At 40.3% G+C, this 24,226-nt stretch overlaps 2 protein-coding genes across 3 annotated transcripts in view; both read right to left on the bottom strand.

Annotated features, from left to right (window-relative positions):
- slc5a9 (solute carrier family 5 member 9) overlaps positions 1-2,362 on the bottom strand; it is a 41,900-nt gene extending 39,538 nt beyond the window's left edge. The window contains exon 1 of the mRNA XM_028403885.1: positions 2,250-2,362. Within this exon, the coding sequence (XP_028259686.1) occupies positions 2,250-2,271 (22 nt within the window). The 5' untranslated portion in view covers positions 2,272-2,362. The remainder of the gene's footprint in view (positions 1-2,249) is intronic.
- A 4,127-nt stretch (positions 2,363-6,489) lies between these two features.
- b4galt6 (UDP-Gal:betaGlcNAc beta 1,4- galactosyltransferase, polypeptide 6) lies at positions 6,490-24,070 on the bottom strand. Of its 2 annotated transcripts, XR_003670503.1 has the most exons (10): positions 23,349-24,070; positions 20,769-20,885; positions 18,604-18,717; positions 18,316-18,440; positions 14,985-15,101; positions 14,194-14,381; positions 13,900-14,022; positions 11,932-12,033; positions 9,944-10,226; positions 6,490-9,748 (listed from the first exon to the last, which is right to left on the bottom strand). XR_003670503.1 is itself a non-coding variant. In XM_028404089.1 (9 exons), exons 1-9 carry the CDS (start codon positions 23,461-23,463, stop codon positions 10,079-10,081), a joined length of 1,149 nt encoding a protein of 382 aa, XP_028259890.1. In that variant the 5' UTR covers positions 23,464-24,070; the 3' UTR covers positions 6,490-10,078. The 2 variants fall into 2 exon arrangements, 1 of the variants encoding a protein (XP_028259890.1); XM_028404089.1 differs by having other exon boundaries at positions 6,490-10,226.
- Between the last annotated feature and the right edge of the window lie 156 nt (positions 24,071-24,226).

Here is a 24,226-nt window from a genome sequence, read left to right on the forward strand (position 1 = left end):
GGGGCGGGCGACTGTGGAAGCAGGAAACTCACGCTGTGATACGGCAACCGTCTGTCGCTCAAGCGGCAACGGCCATAATTATGCGTGATTTCAGTCCAAATATAATTAACACTTGAAGAGAACTTAACATTTGAGACCAGAGTGGTTTTTTTGTACCAGGCTGTAAACATGTTCTTTTCTGCTGTGAAGTCGGCCATTTTAACGTGGGAGTCTATGGGAAATGACTCGCTTCTGGAGCCAGCCCCCAGCGGTTGTGGTGTGAACTACAAGTTTTGACACTTCCGCATGGGCTTCAAGTTTGAGCCCTGAAGGTGGCCCTTGGTCCGTACATACACACATCAATGTTAAGTTGTTTGGATTCTTTATGAATTCATAGAATAATCCATAGTACATCCCAGCCTTGCATATTTATCACCACTGTAGCTGTAATTAAGTGTGGCCCTCATGCAACACTATATGAATGAAATGCGTTAAGAATTAGAACCAACTGACCCACAGATAGAGACAACAAAAACTATTGACAGAATCTAACATGTGGGTTTTTTTACAATGCTTATGTCAGCTTTATAAAGAATTATATTAACATAAGTAAAATAATCTACTACTTCAAATCAAGGGTTTAAACATTTGGGATGTAGATGAGGACTGCCAAGGTATGAGTTCAAGAAAAAATATTTATTTACTTTTCATTGTAAAAACAAAAAAAACCTAAAGATGCATATTTAGTTGTCGCAAAAAAAGCCAAACAGGCCTGTCACAAATAATGGCTCTTTTTTGGCACATTTCCAGGGATGCTGTTTTGTCTGGATGAAACCTGATGTACAGGGCTTTAATACCAAGGAAATGAGTATAGCACCTGTAATGTACTTCCAACCAAAAACAAAACAAACCCATTTATGGAAGCTGCCCAATTTCCCCGAGCCGCTATGACAACTTGTCTGTGGTTCTTTTGAATGGAAGCTGGCTAAAATAAAGTAATATTGGTTAAATACACTTGTAAATCGATGGATGTTTACCTGGGTAAATGGTTATGTTATGTTTTTGGATTTTGTGAACCAAAATGCTAAATGTTAAGTGGCTAGAATGCTCACAGTCCAGGACACAAGACGATGTGATTCAATTCAATTCAGTTTATTGTTATTTATACAGCACATTTTACAATCAGAAAAGTGCTTTACAGAGACCCAGAGCCTGAACCCCTTTAAGAGCAACAGTGGCAAGGAAAAACTCCTTTTAACAGGAAGAAACCTTGAGGCCCGGGTGTTGAGAGTAGACACTGGGTTTGTCGGAGGGCCCTATTCAGGTCAGACATTAAGTCTCTACCAGATGCAACACAGTGTTAACATCCCCCCTCAGGAAAACTGATTGACAAAATAACACATTCCTAGTAAAGTTATGGCCACAAACAGCTACTCTCATGTGAGCAGGGATCCACTCACTGTTTTCCACCACTACATACAAACCAGTTTTCAACAAGTCAGAACTGATGAAGCTGCTGGAGGAGCAGTGTGCCTTCATCTTACTCTAAAAGCTCAGCTGCCCTGCTTCAAGCTCTTCAATGAAAAATGATCTAGATGACTGAGAATCTTCCTTGACAGGCTGATTTTTAAAAAGCATGATAAAACATGGTCTTTATTGTCTGATAATATCTAAGCATGAAAGAGTTGGTGGCACAGCTTCTTGAAAATGATAAGCTTATCTTTACTTTTTAATTTATTAAGTAACCAATGTATAAAGTTTGTAACTAGGACATGGCTGTTCTTTTTATCCTGAAATAAACTAACAGTAAACAAATCACATTTTGTAAAGTTTCTCTTGTCCATTGTTCTCAACACATGTCGGTGTAAAACGGACAGCACTATACAGTGACAGCACCCAGCCTTGCAGCAAGGCAGCAGAAAGGCACTTTTGGTCAGACAGCCAACATTGACATTGATTCTCTGTGTCCTGTTTGTAAATTCTGGCATGAGTCCCTTCCAGGTGTCCAAAAACCACTGGAGCACTATCCACTGCTTTGCGAGGCCTAACTGCAAACTGTCCCTAGGTTTATAATTCTGTTGCTGAATTTCTTTCCTAATATCAAAGGTATCGGAAATAATGGTAATTACTGAAAGAGACTTGGGATTATTTCTAAATTGTTTCATCATAAACAGCATCCAGAGTTTGCAGTTTGACATGTTAGGATGATAAATACAAATAAACACTGTTGATTCAAAGACAAGTGACAAGAATTACAGAAAGGTTCAAACCTGTAGTTAGACTGGCTGACATGCTGGCTTAAATCTCCTAGATTATGATGATTGTGAAAAGTCCTTTAATATTCCTGTGTATGAGTTCTTGTAATGGCAAAAGTGCTTATAACATGACAAAGTTTTGTGCATCTGCACAGTTAACTGTCAATGAGTAATCAACCTGTTAGACTTTGACTTCACTGGTTGATTTATCTGTTGGCAGACCAATTGTAATACAATGTATGCACTAGTCAATTATTAAAAAAGCAATATGCTGTGCTCATAAATCTTACACCAAGCTGTATACTTTTATTCTTTAAGCCAACAGTCATTCAGGACACTTTACTTCCTCTAAGGAGGACTTTCCCTTTTGATGCCAGTAAGCACTGATATGAACAACACAAATGATTTTATGTTTTTATTTGACTTCAAAGTAAGCTAACAAAACCATCTTAATTTGTTATATAAAGACATATATACATATACATATCCCTAACTACTTTGATAGATTGACATGTGGTAAATACACTGTGTGCACATTTATTACCTTAGAAACTTTTTATTATTATTACTAGTATTTGTGTAATGAGGAAGGGTGTTGCCTAAGGAGACCAGCACCCTGTATGATGGTGTGCATAATTATTAGGCAGCTTCTTTTTCTCAGACAAAACAGAGATATATCTGACTGAAAAGTCAACATTTTCACAGAGGGAAGCAGCAGATATTGGGGCGTGATTGCAGAACCATTAAACATTAACCGCCGAAGATTTGAGAAGAATTAAACATGAAGCTACCAGGAGCCCATTATGCTCCAGCGCTGTCATGTTCCAGAACTGCAACCTACCTGGAGTGCCGAGAAGAACAAGGTGTTCAGTGCTCAGAGACATGGCCAAGCTGAGAAAGGCTGTAATCTGACCAGTGAGTCAAAGTCAAGATACAAGTTCAATACATCATCATACATCGTGGACAAGAAATATCTGACAAGACAGATTTTTCCAGGTTTTATGGACTGATGAGATGAGAGTTGCTCTTGATGGCCCAGATAGATGGGCCCATGGCTAGAACAATGAAGGTCACAGAGCTGCACTTTGATTCAGAAGCCAACAAGGTGGAGTAGGGCTAATGTTGCATGTGTTGTTTACCTTAGCTACTTAGCCCACCACGGAATACGGTTGTTCAAGAGGTAGCTTAGCTTCTTTTTAACTGTCTGAGAGCTGTTTGCAGTTAAGACACCGAAAGTTCATTCAATAGTAAATAGACTGACAAAGGCATAATACAACGTCAAATGTTTTGGAAATATGTATATGTTTCCTACTTTTAAATGCAATTCAAAGATAAAGATGACATACAATAACTGAATATTTTGTTCAGGATACATTTTATCATTTTACCTGCTCAATTCAATAATATAATATATAATATTATATATTATATATAATATATAATATTATATAATATATAATATTATATAATATATAATTTGATAAAGCATAAAAAACTAAATTTCCCTGAGACCATGAAGGCAGCACAGACTGCACTAAGGAGAGGAGCCCTTAGTTTTAGTAATGATGCGCTCTGGGTTATTGGACGATTAGTGCCATCTAGTGGTATGAATATTAGCCATTAGTGCCACTGGTTCATGTCTAAATCGAAGCAGAACTCCAACAAGCGAGTTGGTTAAATCGGGTCCTTGCAGAAGCTGACAGTTCAGAGACACCCCTTTGTATGTAGCTCCACAGTCGAACACAACTCTCAGCTTGCCTTTTCTGGGGTGGTAAACCCCGTGGTGAAGAAAAAACCAAACCCTCACTTTTACTTTCCTAAATATTCAGGCTTGAGGTTTATTCGTATTTTGGATTGACCAAGACTACTGTATTATTAATACAATAATTCAATTCATCTTAAAAATACAACTTGCCTAATAATTGTGCACACAGTGTAATGTGTACAGTTCTAGTTCATTTAGTTTCAGTTCAGTTCATCCATCCATTTTCTCAACCTGCTTTAACTGCTTTTGCACTCACACTGTAAATGTAAATGCTTGAATTTAGAGCTTTTACTGATTCTCACAGTTGACCAATTTTTATTCCCAGGGCTGTTCCGCATAACCCAAACCCACATTAACATAAATACACCTGTGTACAGACTCCCCTGTCTGCTTTTATACAACGGAATTGTACACACACTTTGCTAAGCAGAGAAGTCTGCTTAGCAAAACATAAACTCCGCTTCTTTTCTTCAACTTTAGTTTGTCATGTGGTTGGTTGTGTAGCACCCATTCTGCTGTTTTGACCAGGCTTTTCCTAGAAAGTATTCCAATTGCCTGTAAAGGATATTTGTTCAGTGGACACCATCCAAACATCAACACCTTTTCATCTTAAATAAGATTAAAACAGTTTTTAACTTTTGTTAAATTTTGAGTTTCATTTTACCTTTCTGATGCAAAAAAATGTGCTTCAAACAGTGTGATGGATACCCAGCTTTGGTTTTAGCAAAACGCCCACCAATTCAGCACTGTGGTGAGATAAAGACAGTTCAATTATGTCAAAAGCACACTAAAATAAAAAAGACAGGTCAGGTAGGCTTTTCCAGCGTATGGCAATGACATGTTTATTTTGTCTTCTGTTGACAACAGAAACGTACAAAGTAATGGTTAAGCTTTAGTTCAGTTGGTTCATACTGTTTGATACCAAGGACTGCTGGAGTCGGACATGGAGCTGGTAAGGATGGGGGAGGGAGCACTAGCACCTGCTATTGAGCCAGAGAGAAACCGAACCAAAGGAACTGATCAGGTGCAGTGTAAGTGCTACATCAATATGTTAACAGGTTCGACTCAATGTGGAACTCAGGTTCATTCATCAACATAAAATCAAAAACATGGGACAGTCAGCTGTTCACAAGGATCAAAGAAAAGTTGTTATCCACCCCACACCATGCTGTTAGCAGAGTAATAAATCAAAGAGTCAAACACCCAGGCTGAGCTCAGTGGGAGAAGCTAGGCGATACTTTCTGTGTTCCAGCTGTCACCCATACATCTGAAACATGTATCTGCTTACAATGTGTCACTATTTTATACCACAGTATGAGACTGTATCGCAATCTACTGACATCTGATTTGCTATTGTTATCATGTTATAAGCTACCTTCATCTGCAGATGAAGACCACAATACATGGCTTTATATGATGCTCTCTTCTAGCATGTAATTAGTGTGAAAGATTTTTAATGTGATTCACCGAATCCTTAAAGGTGCTTTAGGTAGAATGCAATACTAATTCAAGAGGTTGAAATGAGGCAACTGGGATTGTAGAGTTTCTTGAAGACCATTCGCTGCTTCATCAGTTCTATACAGTTGCCTCGCTTCTACTTCTTGAATGAAATTGACCTGGATGAATCTTCACCAACATATGCTACACTAGAAATGTTCCTCAAGTGCCTTTGGCATTTCTGGGTGTGCACATTATTACTCATAGTGATTAGCCATGTTCTAATTGGTACCATTGTAAAAGAATATAAGATATGTGCTTGGTGAAGAGGGGATGACAGAGATCCCAGCATTGCTACACACCTTTACAATAAAGTTTGCCTCACACTAATGACCTTTTATAGGAGTTGGAAGGTTCATCAGTGATTCTGTAAATACCAGCAGGACAAACTCATGGAAAGCTGCCTCCAGCACCGTTCACAGTAGCAGAGACTTTGTCTGCTGTCATAAACAGAAAACGGGGGTTTCCAACATAAACCATTTTGTATATTCAGGTGTTATCATATAGATTGGCCTCACAGCTTTAAGAAGTTGTGGAAGGAGTTTTGTTGAACAGGAACCAGTCACAGTAAATCATTATATGTGGTGATGCCAAGCCAACCATTAATCCTATATATACACACAACGTTCAAAGGTTTGGGGTCACCAGGCCAGTCCTACAGCTTCTCTGATCAGCATAACAGTTCAGCTGTGCTGACATCATTTCACAGGTTTTTTCTAATCATCAATTAGCCTAGACTGTATGTCTGATTACTTTAATGTTATCTTCATTGGAAAAAAAACTTTTTTTAATAAAATAAAGACACTTCCAAGTGACCCCAAACATTTGAATGGTAGTGTATATATTCTGGACTTTCCGAATTATGAACATACAAAAACAGTCTGAGAAACTATGACATAAAGGGAAAAACACTTCAGTGAAATGAACGCAATTTAATACTGTTACTTAGAATGTAGTTTAAAAAAAAAATGATAAAATAACTCAAGGCACAAATACTACAAAAAAGTTTAATTGTGAACACTCTGAACTGCCATATATTTGATGTAATACTCATGTTGAAAAAGGCAGGGGTAAATCTCTGATATTGGTACTAACCCGACATCAACAGCCCAAAATTAACAACACAAAACAAAACAACAACTGAAACACTAAACAGCATTGTTTTTCCAGTTTGGCAGTCGGGATTACATTTGGCAATGTAAACATAATATTAAGCAGATTCACAACAGTAATGCAAAATAGGCTAATCTGAAAGTGCTACATGTACATTTGTGACTGCCCTGTCAAAGCATGTCTTTCTTCATGCTGAGTTATTGTATTAACAGACTTTGATATTGCCATTCAAATGAAAAAGAGAAAAGCACAAAAATATATAAGTGGTAATAAAGACAATTATCAAGCATTATGGGAAGTGTGGATTTTTTTTTTCTGCAAATTGATGTCAATATTCTCCGAGGCAAAAATTGCCAATCCTCCCATTTAGGGACCTAAAAGCTTCATTTCCTTCCAGTATTCCAGCAAGTTTACTGGGCTCTTACTGCACAAAAAACAAAAACAAAACATACAAATAAACATGGAGCACACTGGACCACATGGATCAATCTGTGTCTCAACACCTCTTGTTAAGACCAATACTGCTGCTGCTCTCCAAACCTTTTCATATTTTACCTCCTGCAGAGTGTATGTCTTTGTTTAACCTATCCCTGGATGCATACTAAAGGGTTCCTCTATGTTTCCATTAAAATACCATAGCCATTTGCCATTTATGCTATGTGACTCCATGGGACTGAGTTCAGACCTAAAGTTATTGGCAATTTTAACTGCAGGATCATTTAGCTTTAAAAGTACTGGAATTACAAGTAGTGTCTAAACCTATTGTTAGGTATATGATAACGGATGTCATGACACATTATCTTATGTAACTGCAAAAAAAAAGTATATGAGCAATACTGGTTCTGTCAGTGTATGCCTCATCAAAACAAAGGCACAGCTGCATGTGCACTTTGTGTGCACATAAACTTGAAAACTGGTTTTCCAATATTTGATATTTCATAACAAACCTGAACTGAAAATCAAGGCATTGGTGCTATATATGTTTGCCTGGTTCTTCTAAAGACTAGAGCAAACAGCCAATGAAAACGTGATTCCTATGTACCAAAGATAACACGGAGATTTCCTCTGGAAGTGACAATTACAATACTGTGTTCTATTTACCTAAAAAAATAAGCTGACAATGACTTCACATCAGTTAATATTCATTCTGAAATACGTTGTAGCAATTCTTCCCACAAAACATTCTTGAAGCCTAATTCTTAGCTTGTTTAGGCTAATACAATGACAGGATAAATTACCTGGATGTTGCTCTCATGAATAGACCATAGACATGATCATTCATCTAGTCAACTTACAGCAAGTTTTCTTTGATGTTTTAATATGTCCTAATGGGTTTTCACAGAGCTAACCAAACATGTCAGGGTAACAAATGTATGCTCACAGAATTTCAGCGGTACTAGTACCAACCACTAAAGTAGATATTGTGAGTATAGTAGACTCTTGTCCATCTGCTAGCATCTAATCGCAAGAAATCTCCATCCTCTGATGAGGGCGAGCTGATATAAGCAAAAGCTTTAGAACATGTTATAAAAATTGAGAGAATATGTAATACATGGTCCCTGTGGCAAGTTTTTCTTCAAAATTGGAGAACATACAGCACACACCTAATGTGGTATATCTCATACCTGTCAGGTTAGACCGTGTGTGTTTTATGTATGTATTGTTGACTAGTTTGTAGGTGTATGCATTAATAGAAACCACAGATACTTTTGGTTTGACATTTTCTTTGGTCACTAGAGCTCTAAATGGGCCCACAGTAGGACACCCTATGGACCAAGACTAGAGTCACACAGTGTATAGGGGACTCTATCATAAGGAGGTCAAAAGTAACACTGCTGTGATTTAATATTTCAAAACAGAAAAACACCCAAACTCAAAAGAATCTTAACAATGAACATCCCATCAAAATGTATGTCTATACCTCCTGTAGCTGTCTAGTGCTCAAAGCTTAAAAAAGTTTTCACAGCATGTGCCATTCAAGAACAGCAGCAGTGTCAGCTCTGAGGACCTGACACTAAAGTTCTCTCATTCAGGCTTTTTCTCACACTTTTTCCTTGCACACTTTTGGGAAAAAAGAAAAAGAAAAAAATGAAAACACCACAGTCCAGACACACAGCATCCAGCTGAAATTGCCATGCTTCAGAGCATGGTACAGTACAATGACAAGCTTTATCACATGGTCCAGCAGTAAACATTATTTAAATAAAAGTCATAGAAACGAAAAAAAGAATGCATCTAATACAAAAAAACACACATGAGACCATGAACCTGCACTAAGCATATGTCCATTATGTGTTTTTTACTTTGGCAGAGAAGCATCGGCAGAGTGCTGGAGAATGCCTAATCAAAAGGTGTGGGTGTTCAAGCTCAGGTTCAGCCCAACTGCTCGCACAAATAAGCTTTTCTTTCTTGGCATGTTTTCCTCCTACTGAGGAGCATCTCTACTCTTTTCACACAGTGCACCTCTAAAAAAAAAACAGAAACACAAAAATAGATATACACATCTCTACCTGATAATTTATGTTTCAAAAGAACACAATGTGGTAAACAAAATAAATTAAGGCATGCAAAATATGTCAAATCTTTAGGATTTGGATACTTTTTAAGTCAGAAACCAGTCACTCTTATCAATTCATCAAAACAAAATATAGCTGCCAAAATAAAATTCAAACCCACTGGATTATCATTGTAATATGTCCGAGCGTTTAAAGGCCTATATGTACATATATTTGTGTTCCATATTTGAGTGTTAAGAGGCTGATATTTACATACATGTTCATGCGGATTCAGCAGCAGTGCAGCAAAACAAAGAGCTAACACAGTGACACAGACAGGAATGCCTTTTCAAACCTCCTGATCTACAGAAAATAAATAGAATGTATCAAAGTAAAAAAAAATGTACATCACATTCATCAACATCACATGTCAACTTCACGTCCCTCCTTTTAAAGGAATACTGACAAAGTTAAAACGATATGTATAAAACAAATGACAAAGAAATTGACAACTACTTGTCTTGTAAGGTGACGGTGATGCATCAGAAGTGAAGCAGTGCGGAGCCGAGCAGAAGGAGCTGTGGTTCTGCCAAATTAAGGCTTTGCAGTAAACACCAGAGTTGAGATGCTGTTGTTCCTCCCAACTGAAAAAAGACAATTATTAGTAGTTAAGCTGGCAAGAACAAAAAGACATGCAGCAATGCACCCACCACGCACTCCGATTTTACTGACACAATCAACTTTTAGACTTGCCACTGCCTCTTCACTCCTGTTATATTTTTCTCATTTTGGATTTTCTTTTTTCCACAATACATTTCTTGGCAGCATTGATGGTGTACCTCTTTAGCTCTCCCAAACCATACCTCCCTCCTACATAGCTATGCCTCTGAATGGCTGGAAAGGGTTGCCAAGAGGCCTGGCCAAAAGGGAGCTTGGTGAACCAGAGCAGTGTAGGAAGGGCTGGTTGTGGCAGTTCAGTAGTCTGTGATAGGAGCGAGCTCAGGGTACAAGTCCACCGAGATGTTCTTGTAGAGGCTAGCAAGCGAGATGTGGGGGTTGTAGTGAAGGTTGTTGAGGCCGTCCAAATGTTGTCGCTCTTTGGAATACCTCAGTAGTTTATACCTATAAACGACAAGTGAGAGTTAATGAGAGATGGCCGAAGTCACAGACCGCAGCTCGTCTTCAGGTAATGCGCGTCCATGTGATTGGGAGGTGTGGCTTCGGGGTGAGCTCCGAGAGCAAGGACGAGTTTTCAAAATCTCCTACCCTACCTTTAAGTCAATATCACCAGCTTCCTCTTTTTCCATGCAACGATGTGCGATGGATGGATGTTAAAACAAGAAAAGGCAAACAGAAGCATGCATCCTGCACAACAGAGTACTTTGGCCACGGTGCGGTACCAGAATGAACGTGACATAGCACCAAGCATGTTTTGGATAGCTAGCTAATTATGGCTTGGAGTCACTAATTATGTGGAGCTGGGGCAGTCGACAGAGGGATGTGCTGTACAGCAGTGCTTGAGGATAATACAGGGGGATTGTTCTGGTTCTGGTACAGGAGAAACAGGACTTGTGGGGAGAACACAAGCTGGGGCCTCTGGTGTGCTCACATGAGGAGTAGCTGGAGCCCGAGCCCCAGCCTCAGCCTCAGCTAGCAGCAGTGTTGCTAACATCAGCAGCAGTCTTTGGCTTGTTTAAAGGCTTATAAAAGTGATATATCACACTGGAGAGACTAAGAGCGGTGCTGAATAGAGACCCCATCCGGTGCAGTAGAGACTGAGTCGTACACTTCCCCGTAACTCAATGACGCTGGACAGTAAACAGATGGACTGCCCGTGGGCACCAACACAAAACGAAAACCCACCCAATCATCAATAAGAACTGATACTGACGGTACTGACGTGGTCTGTTGTATGTTTTCCATTGGATAAACATTTTCCCCTTTTATTGGGTGGGCAAGACGGAACTTTGGGTGGGCTGAGCCTACAGCTGGCCGTGGTAAACAGGGGTTGTGTCTGAAATCACTCCCTAGTCACTATATATGACCCTATATAGTGCCTTCACCATTTTGTAGTGCTGTCCAAATGTGTAGTGAGAATTTTTAGACCCCATATAGTGCCCTCAATGTATCCCACAATGCATCATGAAAAGTAGTGTCCAATCGATGGTCACTAAATTAGCAATATATACCGCTATGCATTGCTGCAGTCCGGCAAGAAGAATGGGACATTATGTTACCTGTCTTACAAAGATAATGATCTGTCTGATCTGTCAGATTCACCAGCGCTGTAGTGATCTGATCGAGGCAATAATATTCTTTAGCCCTTTTCGCCATATGTATTTTTTCTTTCTTTTAAAAAAAAACAAAAAAACTGGCCATGGCCCAAAAGAAGACACATCACGAGCCCCTGACCTATAGACTTGCATATCACTGTGGTGAAAACAAAACACTGCACCCCAGCCAACAGCAGCACAACCACACATCACAACAGAGTGCACTAAATAAAACTGTTTCCCATTGTGTTTGTTTTATTGTTTTGTTTCCAGAAAATGTTTGAGGCTATTACAGTACAAATGATCATTTCTAACAATGTAGGTTGTTTAGCCGACAGAGATCAGCACATTTAATTTGCGACGGTAGTGTGCAAAATACCCGAAAATGTTTCCCGGTGACTTCACTATATGGTGCCCTACAGTGATATCACTGTGTGAGTAGGGAGTGAATGTGTGATTTTGGACACAGCCAGGGACTTTGTTATCTGACCAGTTCCTCAAATTGATCTTTTGGGCTTTTATATATAGAGACCAGCGACAAAAACATGCTTTACCTTCCAAGAAACTGCACCTCTCCTCTGTGGTGGTGAGGAATTGACTTGTACTTGCCGATCTCTCCCTCTGGCCGTGTGACATTCAGATCAGCATAATGAACCCTGCAGAGGAACCAAAGTCATATTGTAACAAAAACAAAATTAAAGCAGTATGCACAATGTCAACCTATGTTTCTGTTGATTGAACCCTAGACATACATTAAAACATTTCCTTGATGTACTAAATATTACTGCCTGTTAAAATCTTTACATTTGCATTCCCATCATCTTTGACATCTAAAAAGGTATGTTTTGTATCCAAAATCTCCACTCTCATAGTTTTTGAGCAAAACAAAACTGCTGATGCATCCCATTAAGAAAAAAAATAATTAAGTTAAAATCATGATTACAACCCTGCTAGACCATAGCCATAATATGTAAGTGTATGTAACATGCTATACATATTTAAAGTTACAGGAGAGTAAACAAACATTAGCTGTATCGCAAATAGGGCATCCTTTGAAGCAGTGAATTCAGGATTAGCCTAGCCTAGTTTTACGAAGGAAATCTATGCTAATAAAGTGGTAGCTCGTTTAACATTTCCTTTGTTGTTTCACATTTTATCCATTGTCAGGCTTATGTGCAAGCAGTCCTCCAATAAAAACTACAGTAATATTTGTTTTTTGTTTTTGTTTTTTTAACAAGAGCACCTGGCCCTCATAGTGTCTGGCCCTTGGATGAGCCCTGCTTTAACCCTTGTGTGGTGTTCATATTTATGTTACTAAGCTGGTGTTTGTGGGTCTGGTGGACCCGCTGCATTTTTTGGGTTTATTTAATTATAATTCAACACAATCAAACAATTTATGTTAAAACACTCAATAGATGTTTACTTAATCTCAATTACAAGCAATATAAACAGCATACATGTTTAATATTTGCCCTTGACCTTTGTTAGATCACATTACTAAATGCATCACAGCACGTGAACATAGCTTTCCCATCTTGAAGGCTCCTTCAAAAGCTGCCTGTAAATGCATCCTTCTTTTCCTTGGAAATGAAGGATGGCAATCAGGTGGCAAACGGTAAACTTTTACATCTTAATATCAACTGCAGGTTCCTAAGCAAGCAGAGTCTTCCACAGACTAGACCATCACATTTAACAAGGCCTTCAAGACCTTGAAGGTCTACAAAAGATACAGCTATGTATTTTGACGACATCTTTTCAAAGATGCATCCCCTGAATACAGAAACTACTGTATGCTGTGAATCTATGGGATCAAATCATGATGTACAAACACCCAGAAATTGAGCATAATAAGCAAATAAGCCAAGTTGGGGCGGTGGGTGGCCACGTTTGCCCAACCTTTATCTTCCTTAAACCTTTATCATCCTTAAATAGTGTTCAAGTATCACTAAGGTTAAAGCTAACAATGCAAGAAGCTGAAGAAGTTTTTTTTTTTAAAACATAGCTGGCATTTCTGTTGGCCTAACATTAACCTAGGTCAGGGGTCGGCAACCTGCGGCTCCGGAGTCACATGAGGCTCTTTCATCCCTCTGTTGTGACTGACTCCCAGGCGGCAAGCTCATTTTTGGAAATAAATAATAATAATGTAAATAAATAATGGCTGTTTAATTTAAATGTATTTTATTTTATTCATTTAGTTTTTTCATAGTAATAGTAATTTCTTTGGAGATTGAGATGCTCTTGTGATATTAAAATAAAACTTCACGGTCGCGTCCTGGTGTTTTCCATCATGAACTACACTAAAAGTAAACATCGCTCGAGGCAGATGAGAGCTTGCAATCCTTCGTGAAAATCAAAGTGACTTTCAGCCCTGAAATGGATACGATATGCTGTGCAGTGAAGTTCAAGAGCAGAAATCACATTAACCAGGTTGAAAAAATAACACACTTCCCTCGGGATCAGTAAAGTATCTATCCATCTATCAGAATAAAAGAAAATTAAGTCGCCAACGCCAGTAGACTCACCTGTTCCACAAGTCATCATCTTCTCCTCCCCAACCCCAGAAAGCATTGGGAAAACCATTGATCTTGCGGAACTGCTCCACCGTAAGTCCACTCACACCACCAAAGAACTCACTGTATGGAAGACTAAAGATAATAACAGCCTGAGTGAGCTATCTAAATGATCCAGACAGCTCACTGCATGCCAAAATACAAACTGCATTTGATGATCTCTCCAGTCGTACTTAAAATCCTTTTCATTACATATACAGTATATACAATTACGATTTATAATTGAAATTCTGAATATCGACTCACATGTACATGTATTTGTCCAGCTTGGCAGCAAAGTGACGTGGCATCTGACCACAGCCGTAGTAGTTTCGGTCATTCTCTGGGATATGGTCAACATCATGGAAAATCAGGCAGTCCCAGTCCAAGTCCTTCATGGCCTCCGAGAATCCCACATTAAACAACATGGCTCTGTTAAAGGGTTGGCTGCCACTCTAAACACAGATAAAGGGGAAATGACCCTGGTGCCACTTTGACAATACCAATTATCCTGAGCAGATATGGGTCAGCTCAAGTGGTTGACAACAAGAGGCCCCAGCATGGCAGCTCTGCACTGCTGGTTTGAGTTTAAAAGAGTGAATGAGAAACTACAGTAACCTAACCGATAATAACGTATAAGCCAAAGAGAGAGACATTTTAAAATGTAATCTGATGTCCATACATCTGATTACATTTTAAAATGTTGGAGTGAAATTGAAATAATAATTTGTAGCTTAAAATGGTAGCAGCTTGCACGCCATTGGACAAACCAAGGTCCGGGGCTTACAGTGCATTATAATATAATTTGGCCTCCTGGTTGACAAATACTTTTTCAAAGAAGTACTTAAAGTAAACATGAGATAAATACAATTACTACAGCTAGCAAACTGCCCCCTTTCTGGCACTGCCCTCAACAGCCCTAATACTGTTGGGCTGTAGTTGTCATGCCACACCACATTTAATAATCAATTGATTTATTGTCCCCTTATTGAGGAGTCTAATTATTAAACCAACACATCACCATATACTGTTCCTAGATATACACCAATAGACTGTACCTGTTCGATGACATAGAACGCAAACTGCAACCGCTGTCTCTGTAGCATTGGGATGAGGTGTTGGAAGAGAATTGGGAGATGTTCATGGCGGTTTCTGAATGGAATCAGGATGGCAACCTACAGATATTAAAAACAGGACTCAACATATACTTCTATACAAACCTCTTTTTTTCTTGCTGGTTTGTATTTTATTTTTGATGCTGTTAACAGCAACAACAGAGCAGCAATGGTTTTTAAGTACTTTCTTTCACACGGCAGCAGGCCCATTGTTTACTCTCATGACCAGCTGTTAGTGCCGAGTAAGCCTGTATGGGCATGAAACCCCAAAGGAGCTACGGAAGAGACGCCGGGGATGCAGGGCTGGAGTAAAGGTGAAGGCAAAGAGCCAAAGACACAAGCCTGCGGTTCCTGGAAACATTATGGAGAATTTACACTCTCTGGCAAACAAGACGGACGAGCTAACGGCGCTGATCAATCACGCGAAAGCGCAGCGTGGCGCTTTAAGGACGTAATACGCCCGTCTGTCTCACAACATCATTTACACCAGGAGCATTTCAGAAGCGCCGCACTGTGTAGCGCTGCCTCCACACTGTCGTGAGATTCACAAATTCACGTAGTAATCTCGTAGTAATGACCTACACATATCAGGCAGGGTTACAGAGCAGTTACTGAAAACTCAGTTTACTCCCTCAACACACAGGGCAGCTCCTCACCTTCCATCCGAGAACAGCTGCTGCTTCTCTCCCTGCCTTTTCCTTTCTGATGTTGTCCTTATAAAAAGCATGTTCTATCATATAAAATGCTGTTTCTCTAGTTTTCAAACGGAATCTCTCCTCATACATGGCTGTGGCTGTTTCTCTGCCGGTGGCGATGTTAAATCAGCGAGAGTTCAGGCTGACATCGTTTATTTTGAAAATCCACCGGAAACTCTTTTATTCTGGTGCTTGACTTCCTGTCTGCTCGATGTAGTTGGTGCAGACAGACGCGTTTTAGGTGCGACACATCTCCAAAATAGAACTGCCGCGTATCACTCGGCGGCTGGTGTAAATCCGGGGTAATTGTTACTTATGAAGTCCACAACAAGTAACAGGGTATCTACAGGATTAGGGAGGCCAAATTTAAGAATTTTTAAGACCTGTTTAATGCCGTTTGATCAAATTCAAGACCTTACATTCACGACGTATGTAGCCTCTCTCTTACTTTTTCCTACTTTTGGTTTCTCCTACTTTTTTTTGATTTACCTTTTGTAGAGCTAGCATTTCTTTAGAATTCTATTTTAATTTTTATTCTTGCTATATTTTTGTTTCCGAGTATGCATGGAGCACCTGGAAAGCAAACAATTCCCCCCTGGGCTTAATAAAGTATTTATGATTCTGATTCTGAAATGCAATAAAGCATGGAACTTCAGTTCAAGCACTGGAACTGACGGTGCTAAAAAAGTAATGTTATGGTAATTTCTCAGCAGCGCATGCATATATTTATAAAAACAACTTTACAGTACTAACAGGTTCAATAAACTGAATACCAGAAATATATAAATTTAAGTAAACCGTAAATGTGTTACTTAATATGTAGGCGAATTATGGTACTTCGTCCACAATTATAGAAAATATCTGAGTTCTTTGGTCTTTGCATCCAGCTCTGCTGCAGTTTTCCAATTCAATTTCCAATTTGAGATATTTAGGGGGAGCTCTGACTAGACAGTACAGTCAGGTTCCTGAAATAAATATCGTAAAACACGTCAGTGCATGTTTATTCAGTGTCTCCATTAATAGACCAATGCGGTGTCTATTCTGTTGCCGACCATGAGAGGCAGGCCTATGTATATCACTACGTTTTTAGCATTACGTTGCCTATTGAATTCCCCTTGCAGCTGCAGGGCTCTCAGGCCTTACACATTGAGAGTGAGACATTTCAAAAATCTCGACCAATCACAAAATAAAATTTCTTATTGCCAGGTAAGTTCTGAGTTTCAGCTGCAGCGTATGTAAACTATGCTAGATGAGCTGGAGGTGGAAGAGAACCGTCAGGGGAGGGACAGAACAGGCGTGATGGGACAGTGGGAGGGGCCGCCCACACACGACCGAATAAATGTTCCGCTCATTCCGATCTCTCAAAAATACAAAACACCGATTAGAAATTCGCCATGTTCTTTAAATATTTCCAAAGAAAATATAAAAATGTTGTTTATTTGATCTGTGCTAGCCTATTTTTAAGACCTCTGAACTCAATTTAAGGATTACCTGCCTATCTTTTTAATTCACCTACAAGTAATTCACTAATAATATGGATGTTTTTTTATCACCTAAACCATCTAATCTGCAAATTTAGGGCAGAATTAAGGTGGATCTATACTCCACAAGAACAAAGAACTCTCTTCTCACTGCCTGAAAAAGTTCTGCCCGGGCCATGTGTCCGCGAGCGAGAACAAAATGATGTCATTTTGTTCTCGCTCGCGGACACATGGCCCGGGCAGAACTTTTTCTCTCAGTGGTGTGCAAGAACAATTATGTGATTGGTTGGAATTTAGTGGGCATGATGAATGTGGTGAAGCGCAAGGGCTTCTTTAGGTGCAGAACACACAGACTCGGAAGGAGGAAGTACAACGATGATGGACAGTTTAGATGAGCAGCTGGCAAACAGCTCGTGGAAGGAGAAACACGGCGCACAGAGGAGAGATTCTGTCCACAAGGTGGCGATAAAAATTAATCCCAGTATTGATCACGGCGTTACGTTAAGTTACAGTGGCTGGACGCGCATTAAACACCGGGAGACGGGATGTATTATTGCAGACAGTCATCCACACGTTCACAGAGTTAAATTCACACAGACCAGAGGTCTGCTACAGTCAGCTGCACTGATCTTCTATCTATTGTCATGCTGTGCGCCCTCTTCCCTGAGAATTATCAGCTCATTAGGCCAGGTAACCACACGCTGCAGTGGGAGGGCCGTATGAGGAGTTCTGCACACACGCTTCTCGGGGAGTGTGAATACTCCATCCCTTTTTTTTGTTCTTGCCACCCAGGGACCGAGAAATACACTTCTTTTTTGATACAATTAAGCTTTAAAAACATTCACATAATCATCAATTCAAAGTAAATTATTTATGAACTACTACCTCATTGTTTACCCTGGTTAGGGTATGTAGCCTGAGACTAGTCAAATGTTAGACAAAGTACAGGTACACATAGCCCTGAGATAGCAGGTTGTATCACAGTTATCGCTTGCTGAGCCAGCTGGCTGTGTCGGACCTGATTTGCAGTACAGTGTTTATATATATGTACGTCATTCATCTCTAGTATGAATATGTACAGACAATGCACAAACCCACCTTCCATCGAGCTCTGCAGTCCTTGGGTTTCCAGTGGCCTCCATACTCAATACCAAAGAACTTTGAGAATTTCAGTTCTATCTCCTCCATTGGAATCTCTGTCATGTTTACTTCCATAAGACCCTCTGCAGAGAGTGTTGTAAGTGGTAAGTTATTCTAACAACAGAACAGTGTAAAAATCAACATCAACAACTAAGACAACAAAACACGTAACACAAAGGGGAAAAAAGGCTGAATGAATAACTGATGTCACTGCCCCCCTGAAACATCAGGTGCCAATCTACTTACTCATAGAAGGTAATCGTTCTGGGCAGGGGAGGTTCTGAAAGTAGGTGAAGTTCTCAGGGAGGTATGTAGTTGGCTGAACTACGTATTCACTGGAGTTACTACCATCGGGATAGTCTGAAGCAAAAAAAAAACAAATTCAAGTGTTACAGAGCACAGTGGTGATCAGTGTTTTGAGCAGCTGGGTCAAGAACTTAATCATCTGCTCCCTGCCTACCACCCTGGGCCCCAGCCCACTACAATTCACCTATATTCACAGAACTTCATATCTTCATACCAAATTGCACAATCCGTTTCAGATTTATATTTATACCTGCATTACAAATTGCACATTTTTGCTTCTGCACCTGTGTTTATATTTATCTTGCTGTAACTATTGTTGATACCGTTTAATTTTACCGTTAGAGGTATATTTGTTATTTTTTTTGGTATGCTTGAGTATTTGGCTGCTGCAACAGTGAAATTTCCCAGCTTGGGATGAATAAAGTATTTCTATTCTATTCTATTCTATTCTATTCTATTCTATTCTAGAACAAGGTCACAACCTACCTGCTCCACACCATCCTTACTCACCTGGACACTAGGAGGGGGAACTACGTTAGAACTACGTTGGTGTTTGCGGACTATTCATCAGCATTAACACAATAGTCCCCCCAAGCTAGTCACCAAGCTGAGAGACCTAGAACTTAACCCCTTCATCTGCCAGTGGGCCCATAGCCTCCTGACTGGTGCACCACAGGTGGTCCAACCTCACCCTCAACACTGGAGCCCCTCAAAGCTGTGTGCTGAGCCCTCTGCTGTGCTCCCAGTAGAGGGCCATAGTGGTGCTGCAAACTTGACCCTTTGCCATAAAGAATGAGGTCGCTGTATTTCCCACAAACTTTAACCGATCTGGACTTTACGATAATGATGGGCATCCAAGCCTGAGCAGATTGATATACTAAATTCTGATACCGTCATTGTACCACCACCTGACAACAAGATGTGCCATTTTTTTATATCAGTGCTTAACATTAAGCTTCGTCACCCACTTTTCCGGGCAAGTGGTTAAGATATTAGAATTGCCTAAGACTTGAACTTGCATTACCAGACAGTAAAATGCCTACAAACCTACATATTTATACTCACTCTGGTAGTTTTCTCCCAGCTACTTTACACCCCAGTCAATAATTTAAAAGAAAATCTATGCATGTGTGCATACAAGTTTGTTTATCGTTCCTTGCTTTATCTCCTCTCTCGTTGCATCAGCAGCACAGAGTCTGGTCATCTGAACAAGATGCATGTGCACAAGCAGTACGTGCAAAGGAAGTCTAAGCAAGTTGCTAAGGAAGATGCTTGTTGTTTCGAATACCAGTTTCATCAGCCAGGGTGTAGCAGCATGGCAAACTATGCTTTGCCATTGGCACTATCCTTCTCGTCATTTTAGTCTCTTGCTTGATGCAGGCCAATAATTTAAACCTGAAACTAAAACAAGAGTAACTTCTTCCAACATAGTTGTTTAAGAAATCAGAAACATATGAATCACAGTAGTAGTTATCCAATGGAAGACTGTTGCCTATTTCCTTAGTTCAATTCCAGCGGTCAGTTTGTTTGGCCAGGCAGTGCATTTTCGGTTTGTTATGAATCTATGTATGAAAGATATGAAACTTAGAAACCAATAAATAAAACCTCTGCATTTTTAAACATTTTACTCCAATCTGCTTTCATATTTTTCAGAATTTAGAATTGGAAAAATATATTATCAGAATTTGTAAAGGTTCCAACCTTGGATCCTTTTTAGAAAGTCTGCATTAGAACATGGGAGTTGACGGCTACTGCGGCAGAGCTAATTATAAAGGCAACATAAGCTAGGCCCTTTAAGGCAGAGTAGGTCAATCAAGTGACAAAGGGTGTCACACCTGGTCTTTTTTAAAAGAACCGAACTCAGTTCTCTTTAAGAGGACCAAAAAGTAGAGCAACCGTTTCTGTTGGTCTACTTGTGGATCTGAGTTTGTTTAGAGGGCTGAAACAGACCAAATGTGAAAGCACTCATACATCTACATCCACTTACAATTAGTGGCATTTTCTCACATACATTTAATGTACATTATGTCTGTATTTACCAAAAAAAGAAGACAAGACAATTACTCCTACAGCAACAAAAGTCACAGCACAAGTGTACCACTTACCTGTCCCATTGAGAGTACTGTTCTTGTTGGTGTACAATCTGATCATCTGGCCAATGGTCCTCACATTGTCCCTTAACATAATGCCTTGAGCCTGCACCATGAAGAAATATGTGTTGGCTGTTGGAAAGACCAGAAATTAAGATGTTAGTCTTAGTATTTATTTACATTTCATGTGGCACTTGGCAGAAATGTATATGCAGGGGAAAAGGCTAAAAATCATCCTTCAGCATTGCACTGAAAGCAGATATGTCTCTGTAGTGCAGACTACTGAGGTCCATTTCTGAAAACTATTGTCACTGTATGCACAAATGCACATTAAAATTGTCACGCAAATACACCACACTCAAGGTCCTACGTCATCCACTCCACTACATAATAGGTCAAACTCAGCAGATGGGTCATTTCTGCAGCATTACAGCATAGAGTGATCAAGTAGCTCATATGAGAATGATGTGACTGCCATTTGTATGGAGCCAAATCATTTATAACTTTAGGCGTACCCACTCTTTCAGATATACCCAGACCAGGTTGCATGTTAAAGCCTCCCCATCATCCAAACATCCTACCGCGAAGCAGAGCTCCTAAGTGTTCAGTGTCGCTCTGTGCGCAGGACTTATTTGAGGGTTTCAGTCGACCAAGACTTTCTTTGGTTGATTAAAGCCCTACTAACAAGTTAGCTAACTTAAGCTGGATCCATACTCCACGAGAACAGAGAACTCCCTCCCCCCTCCCGATGTTACGCCCACAAAATGGCGTCATTTTTCTCTCGGACCGCCTGTTCTGCAGCTCTCTCGGACACATGGCACGGGCAGAACTTTTTCTCTCAGTGGTGTGCAAGAACAATTGTGTGATTGGTCAGAATTTATTGTGGGCATGATAAAGTGGTGAAGCGCAAGGGCTTCACCAGGTGCAGAACACACAGGCTTGGAAGGAGGAAGTACAACGACGATGGACAGTTTAGATGGCAAACAGCTCCTGGAAGGAGAAACACGGTGCACAGAGGAGAGAGTCTGTCCACAAGGTGGCGATAAAAACTAATCCCAGTATTGATCACGCCGTTACAGTGGCTGGACGCACATTAAACACCGGGAGACGGGATGTATTATTCCAGACAAACAGACACTTTCACAGAGTTAAATTCACACAGACCAGAGGTCTGCTACAGTCAGCTACACTGATCTTCTATCTATTGTCATGCTGTACGCCCTCTTCCCTGAGCATTATCAGCTCGTTAGGCCAGGTAACCACGACTGTGCTCACAATTTGCAATACAATTGCATCGTCAACCTTTTGTGTGTGACGTGTGCTGCGTGGGAGGGCCGTATGCACACACACTTCTCGCGGAGTATGGTACCTCCATGCCGAAACTAACTTTTTTTTTTACTCTTACCACCCGTGGAGCGAGGAGCGAGTTCTCTGTTCTCATGGAGTATGGAACAGCCTTAACAAGCCAGTGCACCTCCATCATGATTGAGGGACATGATGACAACATGCCCCTCAATCATGCCATGCCAAAAACCCTATGCCAGATCTGATAAGGGCCTCCCTTACTAATTGTGATGTCAATCCTGTGACCAACTACTGTTAACATGCTAAGTGTACTACATGCAAAAAAAACTACACTGTTTCTATGTTCAATAACAAAGTAACTGTAGCTGGTGGGCAAATATATTGAGATTTATATTTTTCATCCTGGTTGACAGCTTGATGTAAAAGTGCTGATAAATAAGATTGTACAATGTAAAAACACATGTATGAAATAACAGTTACATAATCAACATCATTATATCTGATGGTCTGTGAACTAGCTAATGGAGATAAAGAACTCCCTTACACACATAGGTAGTATGACGGGTCTATGAGCCAAGTTCCACTTAGTATTAAAGTACACTCAATATTTCTGTCCAGCAACCTCCAACTTCCTTTACTTATCTTTTATGAGGAAACCTACTGTAGACATTGTAAGTCTATTTAATGTGACAGACAAAAACAGGATCATAAACAACAATAAAGTCTTTTTTAGTGGACCACCATTCATATTTTCACCAAAGTAAGATCCCACAGGGGCCACCAGAAGGGGCGTGACTGACCAGGTGACCACAAGCCCCAAGCACCCTGGATTTGACCAACATTATGGGGTGTTCCTTTAGCAATTTACATAAAAATAAAAGTGACCATACACTCATCATTTGGTCAAACTTCTTCACTATCAAGACAATCTCCGATTAAAATTCCAAGTACAACATTTTCCAACATTTAGACACGGAAAAGTCAGCGTGGACCTGACCATACCTGCTGTGTAGGCTACAACCATCGACCCTAACATAATGTATGCAGTGCTGCCCACCCGTTATTCTCTTACAAACCTAGCCATGTAACGCCAACTAGTGCATATCCACATATATTGAGGTGTTCTGCTTACATTGCAAAATATACAGCTGGGCCCGGTTGTGAAACTTAAATTTGCGGGCTAGTTAGCCCATTAGCTAACTGGCTTGGTTTTATTAAGCTGGGACTTAGAGGATAATCCACATATAATCACATTAACTGATACCTTTCGTGTAATTGCTAATGACTTACCTATTCCGGGAGCCACATAAATGAAGTACAGGCAAGTTGTGGACATGGAGAAGAAGAATATAAAGGCCAGAAACGATCGGTTGGACATTCGTAGCAGCCGCCTCCAGTTAACCATTTTGGCTTAGGCCCGCTTCTCCTTCGCTGTGTTGAGACCCATACAATATTTTAGGGATTAAAGGTTCCTCGAACTCTTAGCCATCAGTGCCAATGCTGTGAACATGTAAAAAAACGACACCATCAAAGCCTCGAGATTCAGCCCGGGTACGGCTAACGCTAGCAGTGCTAGCTGGCCTGCTTCCCCCTGCCAAGAATTTTCCAGATGGAAAAAGCAGGCCTCCAACGCTACTATCAGGCAACTGAGAGCTTCAAGGAGCGCCGCCGGCTGGGCATGTTGAAACGCTCACCGACAATACTGCTTAAGGAGATTCATGGTAATCTTCCATGGTGACAGTATCACTAGCGAGGATTTTTCGCTAGCACTTAATGTTGGTCACTGATGGGGGCAGGACCGCTCTGCGTGCTTCACCACAGCCTATTCTCGGCTGGTGCGCACTTCTTCATCAAAATGCGCACACCGGAGGGAAGTCATACCACTGCACACATCCACAATGTTTCCGATCGATTATGGCAATCCATGCATACGAGTTCAGAACCATACATGGGCACATTAAATTAAAAAACGATATCACATCTGCTTTCCTTTCGTTTCAGCTGGCACTGCAGAGCATTTCCGGGGGAGGATGACTCCCTCCCTCCCTCGCTTCTTCCTCGCTGAGGAGCCTGTTGTAAGTGGAGGAATTAGTAACGGTTTGATTGCTGCGAAGCAATCACATTTTTGTTATGCGTTTGTTTTTAGTCTTATAATTGCAGTCTTTCTG

The sequence above is a fragment of the Parambassis ranga genome, chromosome 4 (genome assembly GCF_900634625.1).
Source record: "Parambassis ranga chromosome 4, fParRan2.1, whole genome shotgun sequence".
In the NCBI taxonomy this organism is placed as follows: domain Eukaryota; kingdom Metazoa; phylum Chordata; class Actinopteri; family Ambassidae; genus Parambassis; species Parambassis ranga.